The sequence below is a fragment of the Myotis nattereri genome (genome assembly GCF_964212035.1).
Source record: "Myotis nattereri genome assembly, chromosome: 3".
NCBI classification, from domain to species: Eukaryota; Metazoa; Chordata; class Mammalia; order Chiroptera; family Vespertilionidae; genus Myotis; species Myotis nattereri.
Window position 1 is genome coordinate 151679180 of NC_138077.1, and position 27787 is coordinate 151706966.

Genomic DNA, 27787 nt, shown 5'->3' on the forward strand with positions numbered 1-27787 from the left:
TCAACCATAATTTAATACTTGATTTCTCAGTTTTCAACCTGAAATTTCCAGTTTTCCAAAATTGGCTTTCAAGTCTTCTGTGTTTTTCATTTTCTTGTTTCAAATATACCAATAATATAGTTTAATGTTTAGAAGATTTCCATAATATGTTAGTCGTTTTGCCTGAAAATAAAATTTAAACAAGTTTACACGGGACTTAGTTTAGTAGGACCCTTCCCCCTTGGTTTTTTTGTTTTTTGTTGTTATTGTTGTTGTTTTTTGGGATTTTGATGGGATAAATTGCTGAAGGAATCTGTATGAGTCATCCTCTCATCTTTAATCTTTTTTTTTTTTTTAATTTTTTTTTTTTAATATTTTTTATTGATTAAGATATTACATATGTGTACCCTCTACCCCCCCTCTCCCCGCTCACCCCCTCACCCCCCCGTTGTCCGTGTCCATTGGTTAGGCCTATATGCTTGCATATAAGTCCTTTGGTTGATCTTTCCCCCTTGCCCCCACCCTCCCCTACCTTCCCTCCAAGGCCCGACAGTCCAATCAATGCCTCTCCGTCTCTGGATCAGTCCTTGTTCATCAGTTTATGTTGTTCATTATATTCCACAAATAAGTGAGATCTTGTGGTATTTATCCGCTCTCCAGTTCCATCCATGCTGTGGCAAATGGTAAGAGTTCCTTTTTCTTCTTCCTCTTCTTAAAGAATACCTTTCAGCATTTCATATAATGCTGGTTTGGTGGTGATGAACTCCTTTAGCTTATTCTTATCCGTGAAGCTCTTTATCTGACCTTCCATTCTGAATGATAGCTTTGCTGGATAAAGTAATCTTGGTTGCAGGTTCTTGCTATTCATCTCTTTGAATATTTCTTGCCACTCTCTTCTGGCCTGCATGGTTTCTGTTGAGAAATCAGCTGACAGTCGGATGGGTACTCCCTTGTAGGTAACTGACTGTCTTTCTCTTGCTGCTTTTAAGATTCTCTCTTTATCTTTTGCTCTTGGCATTTTAATTATGATGTGTCTTGGTGTGGTCCTCTTTGGATTCCTTTTGTTTGGGGTTCTCTGCGCTTCCTGGACTTGTAAGTCCATTTCTTTCACCAGGTGGGGGAAGTTTTCTGTCATTATTTCTTCAAAAAGGTTTTCAATATCTTGCCCTCTCTCTCCTTCTGGTACCCCTATAATTCTGATGTTGGTACGCTTGAAGTTGTCCCAGAGGTTCCTTACACTATCTTCATATTTTTTGAATCTCTTTTCTTTTTTCTTTTTCGGTTGGGTATTTTTTGTTTCTTTGCATTTCAAATCTTTGACTTGATTCTTGGGATCCTCTTGTCTGCTGTTGGAGCTCTGTAAAGTATTCTTTATTTCAGTCAGTGTATGCATAATTTCTAATTGGTCCTTTTTCATGACCTCCATGGTCTCACCATACTCCTTGAGGGATTCATTAAATTTATCGGCGGTTTCCATAAAATTCTTGACAAACCTTATAAACGTGGCCTTGAACTCTATATCCAGTCGTCTGGCCTCCTCCGTTTCTGCTAATTGTGACCTGTTTCTTTGTCTCCGCATTTTGGCTGCTTCCCTGTGTTGATAGAGTGGCCTGCGCGCCAGGTGTCCTGTAGGGCCCAGTGGCTCAGCCTCCCCAGTTACCTGCGGTGGACACTCTTGGTGCACTCTTGGTGCCTCGCTTGTTGTAGGATCACTGGGAGGAATTGACCTCCAGGCCATTTGGCTGTGGGAAGCAGCTGTGTCTGAAGTGGGAGAATGGTCCCCCTCTGACCACTGGGTACAGTGGCTCCTGGATCTAAGGAGGTGCTAATTCAGCCCCTGCCTGAGGCCACACAGCAGGAACTACGAAGAGGCTCAGCTGTGAAGCAATGCAAGCCGCTGCGGGGCCTTGGGCCTTCTCTTGGAAGTTCCGGGTCTGGCTGGCCCGGCTGCAGTTAGGTAATTATCAGGTTGCAAAGTTCTGGGGCATTCACATGCAAAAGCCTCTGCCGCAGCCCGGGTGGGGCGGGGTCTCAGGGAGTCAAAGGGCCAGAGAAAGAAGCAATGGCTGATTCTCCGCGCCCGGAGTCACGCGTCTCAGTGTCCCGGCAATGGCTGCAAGCACCTCCGAGGGAAATCTGCCCCCAAGTTCGCCCGCTGCCGCCTGAGAGAGCAGCCTCTCCCCGTATGAGACCTGGGTCCCCAGAGACTTCCCGGAACCGGAGATCAGAGCAGTCGGGAGCTTGTGATTCAAAAAGACAGCCGCGTCCTCAGGTGCCACCCCCTTTCCGCGCGCGCGCGATCCGCCGCCGCCGCCGCCGTACCTCTGCACTCAGCCTCCGCAGCTCCTCTGGCTCTCAGCGTGCTTTTCTTTTCTTCTAGTTGTAGAAATTACACTCAGCCAGCCTTCCTGTTGTTTTGGACGATGTTTGCTCCGTCCTTTGGGCTAATTTTCAATTGTTGTGGGAGGCGACTATTTCCCGGTGTTTATCTATGCCGCCATCTTAGTTTCTCCTTTAATCTTTTATTCTATGGTTTTCCAAGGTCTGTGCACTGTTCAACCAACAGTTATTATTTCCCGAGACACAAAATTTCAAGGATTGAATAACAAGGGGTGCTCTATAATAAACAATTTTTACGACACACACTCCCTTATAATTAAAAGTCAGTTGAGAGGTTCTGCCCTTTGACTGAAATCAGATGTGCCTAAACTATAAACTAAGTGCATAGAAACGTTATTTTTACTTATTGCCCTTTCTCAGTAGTATTTTTAATCTAACACTTGATAACAGATTTCAGAGGTTTCAGTTTTAGAAAAGAGAAACTTTTAAAAGTTTTCTTTTTTTTAACTCTACAGATTGAGAAGAGATTTCTTTTATTTGAATTTTGGAACATATTGGTCTCATTCACAGAATACCAGTAGAAGTCTAGCCTGCAGATCCCCAAATTATATCATAACTGGTTCTAGAAAATAGCCCAATAGTTCAGGTATTTGCCATAGGGCTTTTTCTTTCTTTCTTTTTTCACTTAAAAATCTACTTTATAGATAATACTAAAACATAATAAAAGTATTCTCAATAATTATTATAATTCATTAGATTTGAATAAATGGACCTAAATATGTAGTGTATAAAATAATTTTAAGAATATAGTCAGATCCTCTCCACTTCTCATCCTGTTACCTAGTTGGAGTTAGACTAATGCTAATTGGCCAGCTTTATATAGTAGCATTCCCATTTTCTATGTGTATCATATTCTGCCTTCACATTTACCTGCGCTGCAAGCAAGCCAGAGAGTACAGAGGTAATATTATCATGTGGATAGTTCAGTGGAAGTTTATCCCTTTCTCTCCTTTTATAAGAGTGTTTGAAGAGTTCCGTTTTCATCTCAGCTTCCTTGCTTACTAGTTTTGTGACTTCTAGCCAGCAAATCATTCCAGAATTTTTAGTTTTGTTATAATAATTACATTATCTCATATTTGAGTGTTTTTTTACCTTGGTTATGTGTTGGAATGTTATCTACTTAATCCTCACAATAACTATAATGTAAATACTATTATCTATATATATAAAAGGCTAATATGCAAAGTGTCCCCTTGGGAGTTTGGGAGTTTGATCACTTGCTATGACATGCACTAATCACCAAGGGGGCGCTGCGGAACAAAGGAAGGCCCTGACCAGCAGCCAGAAGGCCCCAATCGGCCCTGATCGTCTGCCAGGCCTAGGGACCCTTCCCATTCATAAATTTCGTGCACCAGGCCTCTAGTTTGTATATAACAGAAGAGAAAACTAAGGTATAATCTGCCCAAAGTTACCCAACAATTGGGTGCCACATCTTGGCTTTATCTCAGGTTATTTGACTTCAGAGCTCCAAGCTTTTAAACCTCTACACTATTTTGCCTCTCATCTTGAAAATGTTAATAGTAACTGTAAAAAAAAATGAATGAGTTAAATGGAAAACACCGGATTAGCTCTCTGAAGGTCAGCATTTATAGTTCATTTTGTTAACATAATTCCTTGACTACTTCTTATTTAAAATTATCAGATACTTTCAGGGCAGAGGGGGTCAATGGGGGAAAAAGGGAGGGGGAACATCTGTAATACTTCCAACAATAAAAATACATTTTTTAAAAATAAGTCATATAACTTTTCTCAGTTCTGGTAAAAGAACCAAAACATTTAGTTACTTTCAGTTTACTTGGAAATTCTGTAGCCAATTTAAGAGTAATTTAGAAGTCAGCTTAAATAGCATTATTCAAGATAGTAGTAAATTTTAAGCTTCAGCCTATCAGAAATAGAATGCTATTAGTGTGTAAAACATAAAAGAATGAAATGAAAGTTAAGCTAACTATGCATGAAATTGTAGCCACTAAAGAAATTTCACAGTTGTTAAAATAGCTGCACTTTTTTGTATTATCTGTAGTATCAATACATGAACTAATTTCTTCAAAGGAAACTAAATATAAATGTCTTCAACAGATTATTTAATTACAATATAAAAACATTCTCAAAGAAGCTTTTTTTAATTATCTAAATAATGTTTGGCAACAGTTCAAATTCAGTTTAAAAATCACTAAGGCTCCTGAGTAGCAGCAATAGTAAATAATGACACAAATATTTACTTAAGAATAGCCACTAACATTCATTAAGTGCTTATTATATGAAGGTGGTGTTCTAAGCACATTATATAAATTAATTTATATAATCCTTATAACAACTCTGTAAGGTAAGTACCATTATTATTCCCATTTCATAGTTGAGTCTGAGTACAGAGATCTTGCGTAATGTCATACAGCTAATAAGTGGCTATAAATATATGTACTACCATATATTTGTGTAACAAGTTTTAAAGTTTGTTTTGTGTAGTTATTTAATTGAACTGAAAATATTATTTAAATATTTTATGTTTTCTAAGTGTGACATTTAATCTGGCTTTTTTTAAAATATATTTTTATTGATTTCAGAAAGGAGGGGAGAGGGAGAGTAAGATAGAAACATCAATGATGAGAGAAAATCATCGATTGGCTGCCTCCTGCACACCCCACACTGGAGATTGAACCCACAATCCAGGCATGTTCCCTTGACCGGAATTGAATCCAGGACCCTTCAGTTCACAGGCAGATGCTCTATCCGCTGAGCCAAACCAGCTAGGGTCATCTGGCTTTAATATGAACAATAAATGTAGTCAATTTTTTTAGGTATTTACAAATTAGGACCAGCTTCTATCCAAGCATATTAAAACATTCTGCCACATTTGCATAGTATATTTAAAAAGGACATACGCCCTTAAATTAATTCATTATTTATCCTCGGGTTATTTTGCAACTACATTTTCTAGATATGCCTACCTCAGAGTCAAAATAAACTTTCCATTTATACACTAAATATATCTTCTTAGTATAGTCTCTGAGAATGCCAAAATAAGGCAATAGTCATGGCCTTGAAAAGTAGAAGAAATAGGGAAAATGGACTACTAGAATGTAGTTAGCAGCATATTCTCTTAAACTAAAAACCTAATATCCAGTGTTATAAAGGTAACCACTAAAAGAATCAGAAATAAAAGTTGGAAGAATGGAGGAATCAATAAATCTCTTAAAGTTGATATATTGAGAACTATAGATATAACCATGTTAATCATTATGGAAGTGACCAACAAAAGAATTAAAAATAAACTGTTTAAAATTTATTAAGTGGGGGATGGGAGGCAGAGGAAAAATAAGAATTCGGTGAGATGTGTTGTACTGTAAACAAAAGAAATTCATGTGCTATGAAAACACACAGAATAGGCATTGCCGAAATAGCTCAGTTGGGAGAGCGTTAGACTGAAAACACACAGAAGGTCCCTGGCTAGTGTGGCTCAGTTGGTTGGAGCGTCCTCCCTTATACCAGAAAGTGGCGGCACAACCTGGGCTGCTGGTTTTATCCCTGGTCAGTACAGGAGGCAACCCATCAATGTCTGTCTGTCTGTGTGTCTCTCTCTCTCTCTCTCTCTCTCTCTCTCTCTCTCTCTCTCTCTCTCTCCCCCTCTTCCCCTCCCCCCTCTCTCCCCTCTCTTCCTCCCTCCTTCTTTTTCCTCTCTCCCTCCCCCTTCCTCTCTTTAAAGTCAATTAAAAGAAAACACAGAAGGAAGGATATAACCATTTTACAGGTCAGGTAAATATTACCACCTGTTTATATAGAAGTTGATGCCTATGATAAGTTAGATTACAGTGGTTCTCAACCTTCCTAATGCCGAGACCCTTTAATACAGTTCCTCATGTTGTGGTGACCCCCAACCATAAAATTATTTTTGTTGCTACTTCATAACTGTAATTTTGCTACTGTGATGAATCGTAATGTAAATATCTGGTATGCAGGATGTATTTAGACGACCCCTGTGAAAGGGTCATTCGACCCCCAAAGGGGTCGCGACCCACAGGTTGAGAACCACTGAGTTAGAAAAATAACAGGGGAAAGATCATAAGCTCATCTCTGGCAGAAGGAAAAGTTGATGAAAAGGCAGTCATGAGAAAGATGACCATCTAAGATAAATCAGATAGCTTGATTATGATGAAAGATGGTGACTATTAAGTAGGGCTTATGTACCTTGCTCAATAAATTTGAACTCTATCCAATAGGCAGGGGAGAAAATTAAAGAATTTTAAAAACAATGGACTGGCATCAGATTCAGAATTTAATAACTTTAGTTGTTGGTGTAAACCATAGTTGATAGGGCAGAGGGGAATACTGTTGCTGGAAAAATAACACATAGCAGATATAGGGGCTTAAGCCAACATATTGGTAGTAAAGATAGAGAAGGGACAGTTCTAAAAAAGATTTAGGCAAAAAATAAAACTTAAAGGATTTATTTACTTAACTGGATTGGAGGGGGAAGGGATGAATGAGAATGCTTCCCAGCGTTCTTACTTGAGAAACCTATCACCCCAACATAAGAAAGCTATAATGGACTTCAACTAATTACAAGGTAGCCCCTTAAGGCAGTGATGGATGGGAGAGGGGGCAGCAACAGAGGGTAGCATTTTTTTAAAAAATTCTTTATTGTTTAAAGTATTACATGTTTCCTTTTTCCCCCATTGGTGTTTCCCTGGCCACCCCCACACCCCAGCACATGCCCTCACCCCCCTACTGTCTGTGTCCATTGGTTATGCTCATATGCATGCATACAAGTCCTTTGGTTGATCTCTTACCCTCTCACCCCACCTCTTTCCTCATAGTCTAAACTTTTTTTTTAATGTATTTTTATTGATTTCAGAGAAGAAGGGAGAGGACGAGAGAGATAGAAACATCAATGATGAGAGAGAATCATTGATCGGCTGCCTCCTGCATGCCCCCCTACTGGGGATCGAGCTCTCAATCTGGGCATCTATCTGGAAATCTAACCGTGACCTCAACCACTGAATAACACTGGCCGGGCCAGAGGGTAACTTTTAATAAAGCATACTTCTTAGCAACAAACTGCCTTTGCAGTTTACTTTTTGAAGAAATGTGTTAAAAGTTTTAATTTAGAAGGCCATGAATTCTAAAATTGATAGTATGCTTGTCAAACAGTAGGTAAAAAATAAAAATGTGTGTAATGGCCTAGTCTTTTGTTTAAATTTTATATTGTTGCTCTTAAGTTTTAAATAATACTGTTAAAGGTTTTGGATTTTTATGTTCTTTTTTGTTTAATCCTCTCCTGAGGACATGTTCATTGATTCTGAGAAAGAGAGAGAGAGAGAGACAGAGAGAGAGAGAGAGAGAGAGAGAGAGAGAGAGAGAGAGAGAGAGAGAGAGAGACAGACATCCGTGTGAGAAACATTAGTCAGTTGCCTCCCCAATGCACCCTGACTGGGCCTGGGGATCAAACCCAAAACCCAGGCATGTGCCCTGGCAGGGGATCAAACCCTTGACTTTTCGGTGTACAGGACAACATTCCAACCAAATGAGCCACACTGGCCATGGCTGTATCTGTTCTTAAACTTAGAATATCTTAAGTAATTATTATCTGTAAAAATGATCATAATTGCCTCTTTTTATGACAAATTTTTCTCCCCCTTTTTTTTTTGTTAACCATTTAGTCAGTCTCTAGTCCCCAGTGACCTTGTGGATGATGTAGACAGTGTTTTGTCTAAGTGGTTGGGAATAATCAGTGTTGGGAACATTTTTAATTTTTTTTTTTTTTTTTAAGAGAGAGAATGACAGAGAGAGCAACATCAATTTGTTGTTCCATTTATTTTGTGAATTCATTGGTTGCTTCTCATATGTGCCCTGACCAGGGGTCAGATCTGCAACCTTGGTGAATCAGGACAACGAATGCTCTAACCAAATGAGCTACCCATGAGGGTCAATTTTTTCAGTAATGGAGTGGTGATAGTAACACTAACACAAATGTGTTCTCTTTTGAAAAGCAGCTTTTGCTACCAAATATAGAACCTTCATGTTCCATTGATGAGGATGTTGAAAGTTGGATGTTGAACCATATTTTGTCTGGATCTCAGTTTTTCAAATTAACAGGAAATAGGTTGTATTTTTTTAAAAAACACTTAGGAGCAAAAAAAAAAAACAAAAAAAAAAACATTGAATTTTTATGATTGAATACTCCATACTAAATAGTATGCCATTTTCTAAAATATTTTTACTTATTATGAAGAGGTCTGGTGGTTTTATTAAAAACTATTTACTATGGCCCTGACTGGTTTGGCTCAGTGTATAGAGCGTCGGCCTGCGGACTGAAAGGTTCCAGGTTCGATTCCAGTTAAAGGCATGTACCTTGGTTGCGGGCACATCCCCAGTGGGGGGTGTGCAAGAGGCAGCTGATCAATGTTTCTCTCTCATTGATATTTCTGTCTATCCCTCTCCCTTCCTCTCTGTAAAAAAAATCAATAAAATATATTTTTTAAAAAAGAAAACATCCGTTTAAAAAACAAACTATTTACTATGATATTTAAGCTTAGACTCATTTTTACCAAATTTTTAGATAATTTCACCTAGTGATGTTGTGTCAAGTTATTTCCTTTCATTGTATATTTCCTAAGTATCTGTAGAATTGAATTTCTTCCCAAGTGATAAAGTGGATTATTCATACTTGCAGCTTAAGTATGTATGAAGGTATGTCTTTATCTGTGGGTGGTTTTGTTTCTAGATGAAAATCTAATCAAACATGCTCAGCTCTACTGATGAAATTGTTTTAGGTGCATGTACAAATTCTATTCCACTTCATAGAATTGAAAGAAACATTCTTTTATTCTTCAGATTTTAGAGTTTGAATGTTCCAATTTAGAATGGAGTAATGTCAAAGAAAGATTTTTTTTTCTAATTTTATTTTATTTTTGTACATTTTAATTGAGCTTTCTTAGTGGAACAGTGATTGTATGTTTATGGAACAATTCCCCCAGTGTATTCTTACCTTCCTTAGAGCCTAATTTGAGTTAGGTAAATGTTACCTTGATTATTTTGTATAGCTTTCTCTATCTTAAGGCAGAAACTAAAGATACAAAAAGGAATAGCATTTTAATAGTGTAATAGAATAAGTTTTCAACTTAAGGAACTTCCTTAGGTATCTATAACAATAAAAGCATAATATGCAAATCAAACAGCAGAACAACTGTCAGGACGACCATGCTATGACACACTGGCTCCAGGCCAGCCAAGGTGGTGCGATGCAATTGGTCAGGGGACCCCACCATCACCCCGCAGAGGGAGGCCCAGGCCACCGGCTAGCAGGGCAGTCGATCAAGGAGGAAGGGTGGGGGGTGGCAGCAGACGCCGGCAGCGCCAGGCCAAGGAAGCCCAGGTGCCAGCAGCCAGAGGGAAGCCTGGGTCCCAGGTGCCAGAGGGAAGCCTGGGTGCCAGTAGCCGGAGGTAAGCTGGTGCCAGCAGCCAGGAGAAGGAAGGCCTACCCTTGAATGAATTTCGTGCATTGGGCCTCTAGTAGTGATACATTGCTTTATTTTGTTTTTTGAATTGAGTAGATTTTTTTTTTTTTTTTTGAGAGAGAGAGAGCAGTAGACAGCACCTAAAAATGAATCACAGGGGTATAATATAGAGTTCTACTTTCCAACTTGGTTTGCTAAAAGGTAAAACTTAAATATATTTGCCAAATCCTCAATATTCATTCATTATTCCTATGTAAGAATGTCCTTAGAGTATTTATGGAAGTGTCAACAGATACTCCATTTGCCTTATATATCTGCTGCTTCAGTGCCTTAAAGTGAAATCTTGACAAAAGCTTGCTATTAGATCACAAAAGAATTATTACCCTAATCATTTGTCCATGTGTAATTATAACATATTGTTTCTAGCACTCCAGGCATTTTTTAAAATATCAGGAAATATGGAATGATTTGATGATGAATAATGAATTAAAACTTAAAACATCATAAAAAAAAAAAAAAACTTAAAACATCAGTAGATCACTAACCATGTGGCTTTGGTGAAAACATTTTCCCTGAAAATTAACTGGCCAAATTTTGCTAAAAATCTGCATGTTTGAAAGGAGTAATATTGATTTTGAGAAATTACACTGAATAAAATTAATGTTTGAAGGGTGGCTCACTTATGTATTTGAGTGTAACATAATTGTCTTTCATTTAAGTCTAACTTTATACTCAGCTTTTATCATGTTAGAGTTATATTTCCTTATTTTTAAATTCCTACATTTTATTCAAGGGCAAGCCTTCAGTAGACCTATAAAATAGTTACTCCTCAGATCTGAATTCTATTCAGCAGTTAAAATTTTCCTTTTGTTTCACTTACTAGAGCATTTTCTTCATATTGCAACTTAATATTCCAACTGTTTGCAGTTTTTTCTAATCATCCTGTTGAGTTTCAGTAATACTAAAGTTTTGCCTTTAAATAAAAGAGGATTTCGAAAATAAGAATGGCCACAAGCAATACTTCATAAAGGAAAACAGAATAGTGCAACATTTGTCTTGCTTAGTCAATCCTTATCTGATTTACCTTTTAGAATTTGTTTAGTCTGTTGAGCAAAAGCCTACTGTTTGATTGTTTTGTAATTTTTGCCTCATTAATAGTTGGCTATAGTTCAAGGCAATGATTCTACTCTCATCCCTGGCTGCCCATTGCAATCACTTGGGTAGTTTTTAAAGTAGTAACAAGAATTAAAATACTGATGCCTGGATCTCACCAACAAATATACTAACTTAATTGGACTGGGGTAGGTTCCAGGGATCAGTAATTTTCAAAATCTTTCCAACTAATTCAAGTGTACAGTCAAGGTTGAAAACACTGCTCTAACATAATTTGAATTTGAAAGCTTGAGAAATTTTTGGAGCGGCCATTCTGATTACAGAAGAATAATGAATGATAGCCCTGAATAGTCCCAGAACAGAAAAAACTATTAACTATGAAAATGGTTAAGCTTAACCATTAGTATCAAAGTATTAGAATAGCTGTTGTTACTTATTGAGCATCTAAAAAAATCCAGGATTTTTGCTTTTTTATTAACTCCTTATAGCTACTCCAGCAGATAGTGAATATATTTTGTTCAAACAGTAAACTGAAGCTCAGAGAGAGTGACTCATCCAAGGGGACATGCTTGTAAATGGTGGAGCCAGAATTGGACTATATACACATTTGATTTTATAACTTGAGATCTTTTCACTGTACTGATAAAAGATAAACCTGGGGCATATTAAAATTTGTAATAGTTTGAGCAGAAATCAACTCAAACCCAGCAGCATCAGATAGAAATGGTTAGAAGCATCCCACCAACAGAAGTTAGGGGCAAGACTTTTATTATAGAGAAAATGCAGAAGCAAAGCAAGGAAATTATTTGATTGACTATAGTTTAAGCAGTTGCCTTATTTGGGAAAGACTAGTTGGTGTATCTGATTGTCTTAGCTTTTGATTTCTTAACTTCGAAGCATTTTACAGGCTTAGGTTTTGGTTTGCTTACATAGGCTGCTAATGCCTTAGAATCAACCCAGTCTAATGGCCTCCTTGTTTAATGTAACAGTACCATGCTATATGAAAATTTTGATATTTAGTTTAACTTAGTTTATTTCAAGATTTTCTTACTGTCATGTTTCTTTAGAGTCACGGATATCATCACCAATACAAATATATTAAACTAGAGGCCTGGTGCATGAAATTTGTGCACAGGAGGCAGGGGTCCCCTCAGCCCAGCCTGCACCCTCTCCAATCCGGGACCCCTTGGGGGTTGTCCAGCTGTCGGTTGGACCAGGCCTAAACTGACAGTCGGACATCCCTCTCACACTCCTGGACCACTGGCTCCTTATCGCTCACCTGCCTGCCTGCCTGCCTGCCTGGTTGCCTCTTACTGTCCTCCTCCCCAACCCCGCGCCAGCCTGATTGCCCCTCACTGCCTCTGTGTGCCAGTCTGATCGTCCCTAACTGCCCCCCCGCCGGCCTGGTCACTCCTAACTGCCCCCCGCTGCCAGCCTGGTCACCCCCAACTGCTCCCCTCTGCTGACCTGGTCGCCCCTAACTGCCCCCCACCCCACCGACCTAATCACCCCCAACTGCCCCCCCTGCCAGCCTGGTCGCCCCTCGTGGCACCCCCAGCCAGCCTGGTTGCCCCACGCAGCCTGCTTGTTCAGTCGTTTGGTTGTCCCTCACTAATCCCCCTGTCAGCCCGGTCATAGAGAGCCATCTTGTGAGGGTGTGAGTGTTAATTTGCATATTACCTCTTTATTATATATGACTAGAGGCCCAGTGCATGAATTCATGCACCTGTGGGATCGGGCCAAAATCGGCTCTCCGACATCTCCCGAGGGGTCCTGGATTGCGAGAGGGTGCAGGCCAGGCTGAGGGACCCCACTGGTGCACAATTGGGGCTGAGAGAGATGTGGGAGGTTGGCCAGCGGGAAGGGACCACAGGAGGGCTCCAGGGCATGTCCAGCCCATCTCGCTCAGTCCCAATCAGCCAGACCCCAGCAGCAAGCTAACCTACCTGTCAGAAAGTCTGTCTCCTGGTGGTCAGTGCATGTTATAGCAACTGGTCGACCAGTCAACTGTCTGCCCCCTGGTGGTCAGTGCATGTCATAGTGAGCGGTTGAGCAGCCTTAGCATATCATTAGCATATTACGCTTTGATTGGTTGAACGGCCGACTGGTCGTTAGATGCTTAGTGTTGGAAAGTAGTAGAATATTTCTGACTTGGACCAGTTATATAGATTTGTGTTGGCAGTGTGATGGTGGCAGTAAAAATTAATTCAGAAAATGTACATAATTCACAAGTGTTCCCTTTGTTTAGTGTTGTGAATTAACTTATTTTGGAATCTAGCAATATGAGAAATAGCATAGACCATTTTTTTGTCTTGCTGTTAATCTGAACTAATTTGTAGCAGCACAGTTAGACTTTACTTACAGCAAAGTTACCACCACAAAATAAAGATTTTCTTGTTTTTTTCCTGTACATGAAAACTTCATTATAAGCTCTTACTGGAGGAGGAGTTATTATATTCCAATAATAATTTATGAGGAAAGTCTTTCTACAATGAAAATATATGAAATGTACAGAATCTAAAATTGATATACATACAAATAAATCTTTATTGTACTTAAAGTATATTTAAATCGGGGAAAAATTAGCTAACCACAAAGCTGAAAATTAGTTTAAGAATAATAAAAATCACTTATTTTTAAATGAGTGGAAATTAATACATATAAAAATCCTGTTACAAATTAGATAAATGAATCATAGAGCTGAAATAGTTAGATATTTCTACTTACAACCTAGAGGATTATATTAGTTCAGGAAAACCTAGCAATTGCAAGTAATATGGAAATAGATATAGACTCCAAAAGGAAAAATTGTGACTTGGGTATCATTTTTGTATTTTTCTAAAGGTGTCTGTGTAGTTCCATTTAAATTATTTGGCTAGTACTATAACCTATAGTGCCTAGGGTTAGATTTTCTATACAAATAAGGCTTCTCTAATGCATATAGAAAAGAGGCCCACCAACTTGCTATAAAAAATGTAAGTTTTCTATATAAGAGTTTTATAACTTGCTTTGATCTATCTTCTGTTGGTATTTTTGCATAAATGTTTGAAGGTAAGCATTTTTGTATCCCAGTGATGTTACTTAAAAAAGTAAAAATGAGCTGTGGCTGGTATGGCTCAGTTAGTTGGGTGTTGTCCCATGCACTGGAAGGTCTCAGGTTTAGTTCCCAGTCAGGGCACATTCCTAGGTTTTGGGTTCAGTCCCCAGTCGGGACATGTATGAGAGGCAACCAGTCGATGTATCTCTCTCATATCGATGTTTTTCTCTCCCCCTCCCAGCCTCCCTCTCCCTCTCTAAAGTTTTTTTTTTTTCTTTTCAAAACAGGTAAAAATGATATGGGTGAAAGTCAAGGAATTGAAAGTTTTAACCTTTTATACCCCTTTCATACTTTATGTCCTTGAGAATTCCTATTATACATAGCTTGTATTTTCTTTTGTGTGAATTTGTGTGATGTCAAAGATGCCTATAAGTACTTTATAGAGCATTGAAAATTTACCATAATCTGTAGTTAATTTATTTATTCATCGTGAAAAACAAATGTTTTCCTATGAACACTACAAATTCATAAGTAAAATGCCAACTTAGCATCACAAATTAAAATTTTTAGTACTTGACTTGAATAATGTTATGCAGCTTTGAGTTACATTTTCTTTTTGTTTATCCTAGACTGTAACTAAGCACAGTCTACAAAGTGTGTCAAAGGAACTTGAAATATTTTGAAAGTTACATGATGAAAAAAGAAATGTTTAATTCTGTTATATGAATAATTCCATTCAGCAGACATACATTGAGCAGCTTTGTGTCCAGGTCTGGGGGAATTATGATAAATAAGACATTTCCTGTCCATGGTGAAGTAATAGACTATTTATAGTTCATTATGATGAGAACAAGAACTATGTGAAAAGTCCCCAATTGAGATAGAAGACCAATAATAGTTTTCCAGAAGGTCACATCTGAGCTGCTATTCATTAGAGATAGTATGTCTAGTATTTGTAATTAATCAATTGGTATTTTATGATGCATAGAAGTGCTTTCCATGAATGGGTTATAGGTATGCTAGGATATTGAGTCCTTCAGTCTGTAGACAACCAAATGGGGAGGAACTAAGTGAGCAGAAGCCCCAGCTATAACAGCCTCTTCGGGTTATCCCAATCTCCATAAGGTTGTTGCCATTTTCCCATGTGATGATATGAAGAATATTGGGAAATAGTGGTGTAGAGAAATGCTGTTATATAAGGTAATGGAATCTCCACTAGAGATTACAAGAGGTCACAAACTTGCAAATAAAAGATAAATCGAATAACCAAATTTTAAAATGGCTTATTTTTTTATTTTCCTAAATTAATTCTGATAAAATACTAGGACACACAACAAAATTCACCATTTTGAAGTGTACAATTCAGTGACATTAAGTACATTCACATTGGTGTGCAATATCTTCACCATCGATCAACAGGACTTTTTCACCTTCCCAAACTGCAACTCTGTGCTCACCAAACAGTAACCCCCTCCACTTTGTTCTTTCCTCCCCCAGTCCCTGGCAACCACTATTCTACTTTCCGTCTCTGAATTTGACTGACTACCTCATGAAGTGGAATCACCCATATAGTATGTGGTATCTCATTGTGATTTTGATCTGCATTTCTCTAATGATTAGTGATTAGTTGAACATCTTCTTAGGAACTTTTTGGTAATGTGGCCTGACATGTTTTAAGATATTTGTGGGTGGGGAGACTTTTCTAATCAAAATTCACCAAATCTTACTCAAAAGCAACTTATTTTATAGAATTCTGTCAGCCTAATCTTAAATTTTTGCTGCTACAAAGAATCTTAGAGATCCTCAGAGTTTTTCATCTGAGATCCATCAGTGAGTCCAGAGTCCATGAATAGCCTGAATTTAAAACATAATTTAATCAGATTCTCAAAAGTATTTTAGACCCTTAAAAATCTTTTAAAAAAATTTTTTTAAATATATTTCTTTATTGATTTCAGAGAGGAAGGAAGAGGGAGAGAGAGATAGAAACATTAATGATGAGAGAGAATCATTGATCGGCTGCCTCCTGCGCGCCGCCTACTGGGAATCGAGCCCACAACCCAGGCATGTGCCCTTGGCCAGAATCGAACCTGGGACCCTCCAGTCTGCAGGCCGACGCTCTATCCACTGAGCCAAACTGGCTAGGGCTAGAGACCCTTAAAAATCTTAAGAACACTGATAGAGCCCAGAAACACCAAAATGTGGAAAAGCCACTATATTTCTGGTAGGTAGAATTAGCATAATTTTTAAATTTCTACTCTGCTTTTCTATATTTTTCAAAGTACCAAAAATAACCATGCAAAGTTTACGTGATTCATGCTATTTTAGAATTTAAAAGGTAAAATCCATCTTTAGCTCGTGAGTGTACAATTAAAAAAAAAGTCTAAAATGCTAAGAAAACATAAAATGATTATAGCGTTTTCTTTTTTTTTATTGGCTAAAGCAGTGGTCGGCAAACTCATTAGTCAACAGAGCCAAATATCAACAGTACGATTGGAATTTCTTTTGAGAGCCAAATTTTTTAAACTTAAACTATATAAGTAAGCACATTGTTATTAACTTAATTAGGGTACTCCTAAGCTGGCCTTTGCTAAAAACGTCCTCAATCTGAGAGGTCAGCCTCAGCGAACATACCCCCACTTCTTCAAAATAGACTCACCCAGGCCGAAAACCGACTTCTGCGCATGGGCTACGAAGTTTCAATCGCACTGTACGTGCGCGCTCGCACGTGGTATTTTGTGGAAGAGCCACACTCAAGGGGCCAAAAAGCCACATGTGTCTCTCGAGCCATGGTTTGCCGACCACTGGTCTAAAGTTTTGCATGTCTCCTTTTTACCCAATTGATCCCACCCCACCCCTCCCCCCAGCCATTCACACCCCAGGCAAGCTCCCACTGCCCCAGTGTCTGTGTCCATTGGTTATGCTAATGTGCATGCATACAAGTCCTTTGGTTGCTCTCTAACCCCCTTCCCTCCCCTACCATTTGTCTCTGGATCTATTCTTGTTCATCAAATTATGTTGATCATTATATCCCACATATGAGTGAGATCATGTGATATTTATCTTTCACTGACTGGCTTATTTCATTTAGCATAATGCTGATTATAGCATTTTCTTATCACTGCCTGCCTTCTCTCAGAATCACAGCATTCCCAAGTCCCTACAAAAAGAATGGTCAAGCTCTACGGCTACAAAAAAATAAATAAATAAATGATGTTTATCATTGAATCCATTTCAACTGAGTTAATTGCAATAAAATATTTGTGTGTGAGCTTCTTATAATGAGCTTTTACTATAAAGAGAGTGCAGGTTCTATAGCTTTCTGCAATATTTACCACTGAATTTTGTCAACTTAAATTCCTGAAGGGAAAATATTTACATTTTTTTATAATGAGATTTTACTGATTTTCCTATAGTATCTTTACATAGAACATACTGTATTTACATTTTAAAGGTATGTGTTTTTGTTTTATTTAAATTTAACACAATGGTCACTTAATTTTAAAAGCAACCACAATGTATTCTCATTAAGTATTTATGTGGATAGATGGATACATGCCTATGTTCAGTTTAGCATCCTAAAAAACTGTAGGAAATCTTTTGAGATTATGTGAAGAACTTTCTAGGACATTTTACTATTCAAATTCATTGTCAAGTCTCCATATCTTCTTCTCTTTTTGGCTAGGTTTATTATACTCCAAGTAGAAATTAAACTACCACCATTTAATATCTTGGGCCTGTTTCCTTTTCTGTTGAACTGGAACTAGATAGTTGTATCCAACTTTAACATTTGTATGATCTATATATATCTGCTTAACTGTTATATTTATTTTAGAACTACATTTTAAAATTTATAGCAGTTTTTAAAAATTTTTTTTTCTTTTGTAGCTATATGCAGGAGCTATTCTTGAAGTCTGTGGATGAAAATTGGGGAGGTTCCCACAAGTCCAAGGTATGTAAAATTAACTCTAGTAAATTCTCAGTTTAATAATTTAAAAACAGCATTTCACAAGAATAATTTTATTAAATACTAGAGGCCCAGTGCACAAAATTCGTGCAGGGGGTGGGGGGGGGAGTGTCCCTCAGCCCAGCCTGCACCCTCTCCAATCAGGGGACTCCCTCAGGGGATGTCCGGCAGTCAGACATCCCTCTCACAATCCAGGACTGCTGGCTCCTAACCACTCGCCTGCCTGCCTGCCTGATTGCCTCTAACCACTTCTGCCTGCCAGCCTGATCGCCCCCTAACAGCTCCCCTACCAGCCTGATCGCCCCCAACTGCCCTCCCCTGCCAGCCCGGTCGCCCCCAACAGCCCTCCTCTGCAGGCCTGGTTGGTCCCAACTGCCCTCCCCTGCTGGCCCGATCGCCCCCAACTGCCCTCCCCTGCCAGCCTGATCGCCCACAACTGCCCTCCCCTGCTGGCCATCTAGTGATGACGTGGGGGCATCACACGAGGGCACAAGGGCCACCTAGGCTTTTATTAGTATAGATTCTCACAAATAATAACCTTTAGGATGATACTTTCTCAATAGCTTGTGAATTTCCTCCACAATTTTTTTCATAAAGGTAGAGTTGTATAGTAATTGTTGAATACCAGGTTACTTTAAGCAAGCATAATATATGAAATTTAGATTTAAATACAAGACGTGATGACGTGGTTATTTTTTTCAAAGGAGTCTTTCGTTTACGAAGTATAAATTTTACAAGAACTTTTTTCTTACCAGATGTAAATGTCATCCCTTTAAATAGCATTTCATTGGAGTATATTTTAAATGTGAATTGATTTATGTAAAACTCCTAAGGAACAACTACATTAGTGAGACTAGACCTGTCCTAAATGACCAATTGTCGAGAATAGAATTAATTACCATAAAACCTGAGGTGCAGAAGAGACGAAGTGATACATGCTGTATGTGTCCGCAGGAAATTTTAAGGAGAAATATATGAAAGGATAATTATAAAAGTGTATTTATTCTTTTGGTTGAATAAGCAAACCATAATGGAGCTTTGCAGTTCCAAAAATACTTGGGCTAAGGCTTTTTCTATTCTGTTCCTGTGTCACTTGAAAATCAGTTTTATGAAACAACTTTTCTGAGGTATCAATCAATATGGTTGTTGGTACCAGTACAGTGCCAAAAGGAATCCCAATTTGGGGTGCAGTGAAGAAGAAAACTTTGTTCAGAGCAAACAACTCAATTGTGATACAGACAGCTCTGCTCCACTCTGCCCTTCTCTGGTCCACTCCACTCTATCTGCTCTGCTCCAGCAAAAGGTCTTTAGTGTTTCAGCTCCATCCAAGGATATAGTCTTTGTTCTCTGAGCCAAAGGGGAGCTGACTTATAGGGAGAGAAGGGCCTGCCTCTGGTGCCTGATTGGTCCATATTCATGCAAATAAGGACTCTAAGTCCTCACGTTTGATTGGTCCAAAAGGCACTGTGCTGGTTGGTCAGAATGGAACCACTCTGGTCAGTGAAGATGCTGACGGAGCTATATCTGAATAGCTCTGATTGGACAGGGAAAGTCTCAGTCCTATTGGTTAAAATAGGATTACAGGAACTCCTTTATAAGGGTTGGCTCAGTTGTCAGGAAAACTGCAAGCAGGCAGTTCAGGCAGGCAGCTTAGTGCAGGCTTCTCCCTTAAGCCTGATTTGCATGAGAGGCTTGTTTAGAAATGGCAGCTAGGTTCTGTTTTTAAATTTGAGCCCCGTTCACCACCTAGTGCCATGTGTATGTAATAAGTACTCAAATATCTGTTAAATGGTTAATTTACTGCCTATAAAATGTGATTTGCCACTACAGCAAATATTCTCTTCATTCAAAATTAGAAGGTTTTTGAATCTATGCTTAGAGAATAGAGAAGAGAACTGATGAAAATAGTCATTTAGTGACTCTTCTTAATATTTCTTTTAAATTTGTTCATGCATTTCAGCCTGTTAAAAATCTACTCAATGAATGAAAGTTATTACATGTGTGAGGCTCTGTTATAGATGGATACAGCAGATATAAGAATAATCCTTTTCTCCAGAGAGGTTTCTTATATAGTAGGGAACATACTGTGGGTCTAATGGTGTTTTTCACAGCTGTGCATATAGTCAGAGGGATAATGAAAATGCAACAGCATTTCATAATGTCAGTTTTGCTTGTGGATTCAGGAGTCTGCAGAGTATTAGGACAAATCCTAAAGGATAAAATTAGGTATTATAATAAGCCAGGATAACATAATCAGTTTTATTTTGAACTAAATTTTGTAGGGGAAATTTAGATGTGATATAAACTATATTCCCGCAAGTCCTCAAAACCTTAAAAGAAAAAGAAAACCCATTTATTAATCTTTGTGTGTTCTAAAAGCAATTACATAAAAACTTTAATAATGGAACATGTATATAATGCTATTGCTAGTTAATTCTAAGTTTAAAAAATAAGTTCTGAAAGAATGATGTAAATGGTAATAAAACTGGTATTATGAACTATCAGATATCTAAGTGAAACATCTCATTTGTTTTTATTTTAGAAAGATTATTCTAAATTTTTTAACTTAGACTATTAGACATAATCATTACTTAAAATATTGGTAAAATGTAGATGAACAAAAACCCCTAAAAGGAAAATTATCCATTTAAAACTTCCCCAAACTGTGTACTTTAGATATGACTTCCCCCCATTAAAATAATAGTAAGCATTTTTTGTTATATTTATTATGCTAAGTATTTTATATTTTCTCACTTAATTTTTATAAAGATTTTGCTTAGTGCTTCTGGGTATTTTTACTTTTATAAATGTTGCATTTCACTATCCCTCTGACTATATTTATAGATAACTATATATAAATATGAACATAAATGTATAAAAATTATATTCATCTTTTTAAACAACCATAGGAAACAAATTGATCTATAATCTGCTTTTTATGTTTGTGTTTCCTTCTATATCACTAGTATCTATCTATCTATATATATAGAAGGCTAATATGCTAAGTGTCCGTCCAGTAATAATGTCCTGTAGCAACGCCCGGCTTCCTCTCCCTAGCGACTAGCCTCCTTAGAGTTTCTTCAGCCCAGGAACACGGCTTACTTTATAGCCAGGTGCAAACATTTTACACTATAACCAAATGTCTGTGAAGCATTTTCCCATGCCTCATCTCATTTGATCCTCACAGAATTCCTAAGTAGGTAGGTAGGAGACTCAGTGGAATCCTATTTTCTTTTCATTACCTGGAAAACGGAGATTTAGAAAGCTTAAAAACTTGACTGAAAAGAAGTAAGAAATGGTGGACCTTGAAAATGACTTAAGGTTTTCTCACAGAATATAGTCAAACACTGGTGCAGTTAAATATTTTACCTTTGTTCTCCCTGTGTGATTGACAGTAATAATCTGCTTCGTGTTGATATTTACTGCTGTGTTACTGACAATTACTGGAAAGAGAAGTTAGGGTGCTTCACTGGGCTGGAAAAAATTTAGCTACATCAGAAAGCAGGTCTAATTAAGCAAGTTTATTCTATGTATATAAAAGGCTAAGTTGACTCGCGCATGCGCGATACATATAAAGCTCTCGCTGGTGCCAATCGCACGTGTGTTTCCATCTGTCATTGTTGGTCGTGAATTTGGTTGACATTCTATTATAGAGTAAGGGCAAATAGCAGTATTAAAATATTTCTTCTAATTAATTTTCTTTCAATGTGCACAAATTCATGCACCAGGCCACTAGTAGATTAATGTAATTTTTAATAATTTGATGCATTTGATAGTGTGGTTCATATTAATTTAGTTAACCAATAGCCTTTACACATTTAGATTATTTCCAAATTTCCAGACTTGGTTAGCAGGACTTTATGTTAAACACTAGAGGCCCGGTGCAATCCGTGCACCAGTGGGGTTCCTCAGCCTGGCCTACAGGGATCTGCGTTGCCACAGCCCGGCCTTACCTGCTAGCTTGTCAGGCTCCAGCCCGCTGTTCATGTCAATCCTGCACAGCACGAATTAGTGAGGGAAGCAGCAGGTGGCCAGGGAGGAGCCCAAGGCCAGGCTCAGTGCCATGTAGCTCCTGCTCTTCCTGGCCCTGTTGCACATGCCGTGGCAGCCACTCTTGGGCACACAGGGGGAGTGTCCACGGTAGAGGCTAGCGCTGCCACAGTGGCACTCGTCAGCCTGATATCTGGCCCCCGTCTGTTAGCTGAGCAGCGCTCCTGCTGTGGGAGCACACTGACCACCAGGAGGAAGCTCCTGCATTGTGTGTGTGCCCCCCAGTGATCGGTGCACGTCATAGCTACCAGCCGGTCAGCCGGTCACTTAGGCTTTATAACATATCTTTGCATGATCATGTAATTATATCTTTAGAGTAAAGACATTCCTAGAAGGGGTCTTGCAGATTTAAAGAGTATGTACATTTTAAGACTTTTAATTCATTTGGCTAAATACCTTTCAGGAAGGATGTGTCCATTCATATTTTTCCCACAGCTAATCCCCAGCAAAATTCTTCTCTCTAACCTTAAATTTTCTTTTTCATTTTTGTCGCTCTGAAGATATCTCATTGTTTTATTTGACACTTATTTGATTATTAGGCTGGACATTTATTTCAAATGTTTGTTGACCATCTACCTATTTGCACATGACATAATCCTGTCCTTAGTTCATTTCTCTGCCTAGTATTTTTTTTAATAATTTTCAACAGCACTTTTATAAATTATATGTTAGAGATGATTTTTCTACCATATGTTGTTTCACTTTTTATTTTGTTAATGGTGTTGTTTTGCTGTCTTGAAATTTCCACTTTTATGTAGGCATATCTATAGAGCATCTCTTTTAATGTCATGCTTAGGAGAAGAATTTTGTATTCCATATTCAAGTTGTCTGTATTAAATTCTGTGGTAGTATTCTTAACCTCTCTGTTGTTGTTGTTTTTAATAAATGTATTTGTTATTACTTACTTATTTAGCTTCTTTCTTTCCCTCCAGAATGTAAACTCCTTAAAATCAGAAATTATGTCTATTTTATATAGCTTTATCTCTGTTATGCAACATGCAGTAGGTATTCCATAAATATTTGTTGAGTAAATTTAAAACGTTAATCATCTAAATTTATTTAGATATAAGATATGATGTAGACACCCGACTATTTTTCTATGTTTTTTTTCCTCAAATAATTTGGCAGTTTGTTTTTTTTAATATATTTTTATTGATTTCAGAGAGGAAGGGAGAGAGAAAGAGCGATAGAAACATCAATGATGAGAGAGAATCGTGGAATGGCTGCCTCCTGCATGTCCCCCACTGGGGATCGAGCCCCTCCACCCATGCACATGCCCTTGACCGGAATCAAACCTGGGGCGCTTCAGTCCGCAGGCTGATGCTCTATCCCGGCAGTTTTCTTAAAAGTATGTATTGATTAATTCACTCACATACACCAGACGCAAACACCTATAATCGCTATCTCCCTCCCTGCCTCCCTCTCTCTGATTTGATAGTTTAACTGTATTAAAAAATTCCTGCAGATATTTGTATCTCTAGATTTATTATTCTGGTATCAGTATCCTACATTAAAAAGCAATTGAACAAATTTTCCTTCCATATTTTTTCTAAACTGTGACTATCCTCACACATTTACTAGGAGTAAATCATTTTGTCAAGGGCTCAGAATCCCATTGGAAAATGAGGTTTTAATTAATTTAAAACAATTAACACCTTAAAATATTTCCTTAATAATTTATAAGAGCACTTTTCCCATTGAAGTGCATGATATGTCTTTAGATTTTTATATCTGTTTGAATCACCTTAATTTTTTCATATAGGATCTAATGTTTCACTTATTGAGTTTATTTCTACTTTTTGTTTTGATCTTTGTATCTTGCTTGGATTTAGAAATGAATAATTTTAATATTTTTCTTTTCTCTTAAGCTTTTGTCAGAAGTGATAAACCCAAACTATTCAGAGGACTACAAATCAAGGTAAGGTGATTTTTTCTTTCTTTTTATTTATTTATTGTTGAGAATATTACAGATGTCCCCCATATTCCCCACTTTGCCCTATTCCACCCAGTCCCCACCCCACCCAGAGCCTCCACCACATTCTTGTCTGTGTCTATGAGCTATGTATTAGTCTCTTCCTGTCCTCCCTACTTCCCAAGGTAAGGTGATTTTAATGGAATCCCTTTTTTCCAGCATTAACTTATTTCTTTTTTGAAGATTGAGGTCAGGTTTGTTGTCACATTTAACCAGAATAAGGATTTCTCACAGGTCTCTGGCGAAATATTGGACCTAACTAGTGGGTTGGAAGTTTCAGAAATTGAACTTAATTATAAACTAATTACAGTAAAATTGTTAGGTTTCTTAAACCAAAGAAAATTCAAAGTCCAATGCAGAGTTCTATCTGATAATTTGTATGCACAGCCTATTTTAGCATTGTTCTTTTAGTCATTCTCCCTCGTTAATTATTAACTTATCTGCTTCCCCCATTAGATTTTAAACTCTTTTGAGAGTGAGAGAATATCATATATGCAATAAATATTTGTTATAGTCAGTAATAAGCTTAAATCCTAAATAAACCAAGTTGATACTAACAAGAATTTTTCTCTTTAGAGACAAACTGTAAGTTTTTAGATTGCCCTTTTTTATGAAATTTTATTTAATTCTTTCTCAAAAGATTTCCTTTGAATCCTGTTGTGATATGTCTAAAGCTTTTTTGTATTGTTATTAAATTCAGTTAAGCTGTATTGCATTGATTTTGATTTTAGTTGAGGCAAAGAAAACCTTCTAAGCAGGTAAAATGATGATATCCCTCTTTTTTTGTAGTATGTTCGTGGTTCAGACCCTGTACTAAAGCTTTTGGATGACAATGGGAACATTGCTGAAGAACTAAGCATCCTCAAATGGAACACAGACAGTGTCGAAGAATTTCTGAGTGAAAAGTTGGAACGCATATAAATTTTGATTAAATTGTGTCCTATGCTTTTGTTACCTTATCAAATGTTAGAACACCTAGAAAATAATTTAGCTTTGCTCCCATCCTTTGATCAGTCTTTTACTGTGAGGCAGTAAACATCTAATTAAAAGTTGAAGTGGCAGCACAGCACAGGATATCTAAGGACTTGGCAAGTTTCACAAATTCATGTTTTATAAATTTCTAGCCTCCTACATTTGTTGGTACCACTAACAGAGTGCTTTGTAATAGACTTGTGGTTAATTATGCAAATGATAGTTTGTGATAATTGGTCCAGTTTTACAAACTACAGATTTTTAAATTAGGGAGGTTAATAAGGGAGATGATTATTACTGTGCCTCATATGCTGTGTGCTCTTTGAAAGTAATGACAGTAAACTACAAAGCAAATAAGATAGACCGAGCCTCAACAGGTTGCTTGAGCCTCAGATTTTCTCATATTTTTGTATTCCCCAGCTTTCCTTTTAATAGAATCACTATAGTATATAATGAATGAACTGCATAAAAACTTTATGGCTTTGTTATTGTGAAACAGATTCAAGATCTACTGTAAGAATGAAATATTCACAGATTTGCGTTAATGAAGACTACACAGAAAACCTTTTTCAGGATTTGTGTGGATCTGATATTTAGCAAATTCTTGTGCTTTACATTCTTACAGAAAATCATTTAAAGATGATTATTTGTAAGACCAAAATATAAATTAAAAGTTTCAAAAATCTGAATTTGAAATTTTCTTCTGATTTGTCCTTTCATGTTTAAAAATGATACCTTTCTCAGTATACTTTTCTTTTCATATAAGCCTTTATTTTCTTTAGCCAAAATGTAAAATGGCTGTACTGTTTAAAACTTATAATTTCTTATTGTGGATAATAGTGCTTCATATTTGTCTAGCAATTTTATTTTTTAAAGTGCTTTCATTTATGAACACATTTTTATCTTGCATAAGAAGTATCTCAAATTATAGAATTTTTATGAGCTGTTAAAAATGATAATGTTTCAGGAACATTTGACATCTTGCTCCCTGGCATATGTTGTCAGTTTGACTCAAACTCTTTCATAATAATTTTTTTTTAATGGTTTTTTAATAATTTATTTTTTTTTTTTTTTTTTTTTGCTTAACCCTCTATCTGGTGAAAGTGACTTCACTTCATAAAAAGTAGTTCGCTAAAAACAACATTCATCCAAATTACTTTAGGTCATTTCAAATGCCTACTAAAAATTGATCAAAAATCCTATTCTGTCAGTTTAATGTCAGGTTAAATTCTTATAATCTGAAACTTGCTTAATTTTTTATTTTGAATTAAACCATCTTACTGAAGAATATTTGGAAGTCCTTAAAGACAACTCTACTAGAAAATGTTTATAAAATGTTTATTTTTAATTGAGATTAGTGATTAATCTTTACTAGCATTTTGTGTCATGTTATATTTAAAATTAAGAAGTATGTCTTTAAAGCCAGCAAGAGAATGATAAACCCTGGGCTATTTGTTTAGTCAAAATAAAATACTATGAGAAGTCCTAGCAAACAAACAGATTATGGTCTACTTTTGATTATCAGTAATGGAGAGGGCCATCACTTTGATAATACAGGGCACTGGATAAATTGGCACTAATATCTAATGGTGGTTATTACATCAGAACAAGAGGGAAATGAAGCCAATCATGGACAGTGGAGAAATACCAAGAGAGGAGTTGCCACCACATACAGAAGAATAGTGGGATAGAAGGGATAAAACTGCAAAAGTTATGGGATTGGCATAGAAAACTAATTGGACTGGTCTGCAGGCAGAAAGAGCTTGTTAAATGAGTATCTGGCAGTGGGATTTAAAAAAAAAAGTGAAGAGAAGCCTAAAATGTCTGTTATATTCAATTTATTATGCGAGATCAAAAGAGGCTAAAGAACCCCACAGTATCTCAAAGCTTGAAATTCTTGAATAAATGTGTAACTACCAAGCTTCACTATTTTAATTGGGAGGTTTGAGTTAATCAGCCAATTCCAACTCTCACCAATTTAAATTAAAGAATAGCTAAAAGCTTTTTAAAGAAACAAAGAAATCTTGATTACCAAAAAGGGGATATGAGTATTGATCCAAAAAGTACCATTTTGTAGCCAAATTCTGACATTAGATTACGCTTAGTCAACCTCACAAGTATAGGTATATAATGGTCACTTGATATTTATAAATGTGCTCCCCCTGCCAAAATTGTTACTTATAACCTAAAACAGTTAATTTATCTCTAAATTTCTGAATTTGGCAAAAACCTTTTCTAAGAAACTATGAGCAAGAGCTGACATTTCCTGTTTTACAGAGTTTGAGGCTTGAAAGCTAGTCTAAAACTAAAGTTAATAAAGTGTAGAACGCCCTAGCCGGTTTGGCTCAGTAGATAGAGCATCGGCCTGCGGACTCAAGGGTCCCAGGTTCGATTCCGGTCAAGGGCATGTACCTTGGTTGCAGGCACATCCCCAGTAGGGAGTGTGCAGGAGGCAGCTGATCGATGTTTCTCTCTCATCGATGTTTCTAACTCTCTATCCCTCTCCCTTCCTCTCTGTAAAAAAATCAGTAAAACATATTTAAAAAAAGATAAAGTGTAGAAAATACTTTTGAAAGCAAATACTGCTTTCAAAACTTCAGAAATTAAAATTGGCAGTAGCTAGTATGTGAAAGCATGTCTACAAATACATGGAAAGTAGGAGTACAGATTCCAGATATAAGTACAATTAGGTAAGTATTTCTTTTACCTGAAAATTGAAGTACCTTTTAATTAAATTCTGTAGTGATAGAGGACTTTTTCTGGGAGGAGAGCCTGCATTTGTGTTCAAAAATTCAAAACAAACTTTCGCTAATTAAATATAAACATTTGCTTTCAAAGTTTTGGCCCAA

The 27787-nt window shown here is 37.2% G+C and overlaps 1 protein-coding gene across 1 annotated transcript in view; it reads left to right on the forward strand.

Annotated features, from left to right (window-relative positions):
* Positions 1-25627, forward strand: part of SELENOF (selenoprotein F) — a 35226-nt gene extending 9599 nt beyond the window's left edge. Inside the window, exons 3-5 of the mRNA XM_081088261.1 lie at positions 17866-17929; positions 23863-23912; positions 24756-25627. Coding sequence (XP_080944387.1) covers positions 17866-17929; positions 23863-23912; positions 24756-24887 — 246 coding nt within the window. The 3' untranslated portion in view covers positions 24888-25627. The remainder of the gene's footprint in view (positions 1-17865; positions 17930-23862; positions 23913-24755) is intronic.
* Positions 25628-27787: the final 2160 nt, after the last annotated feature.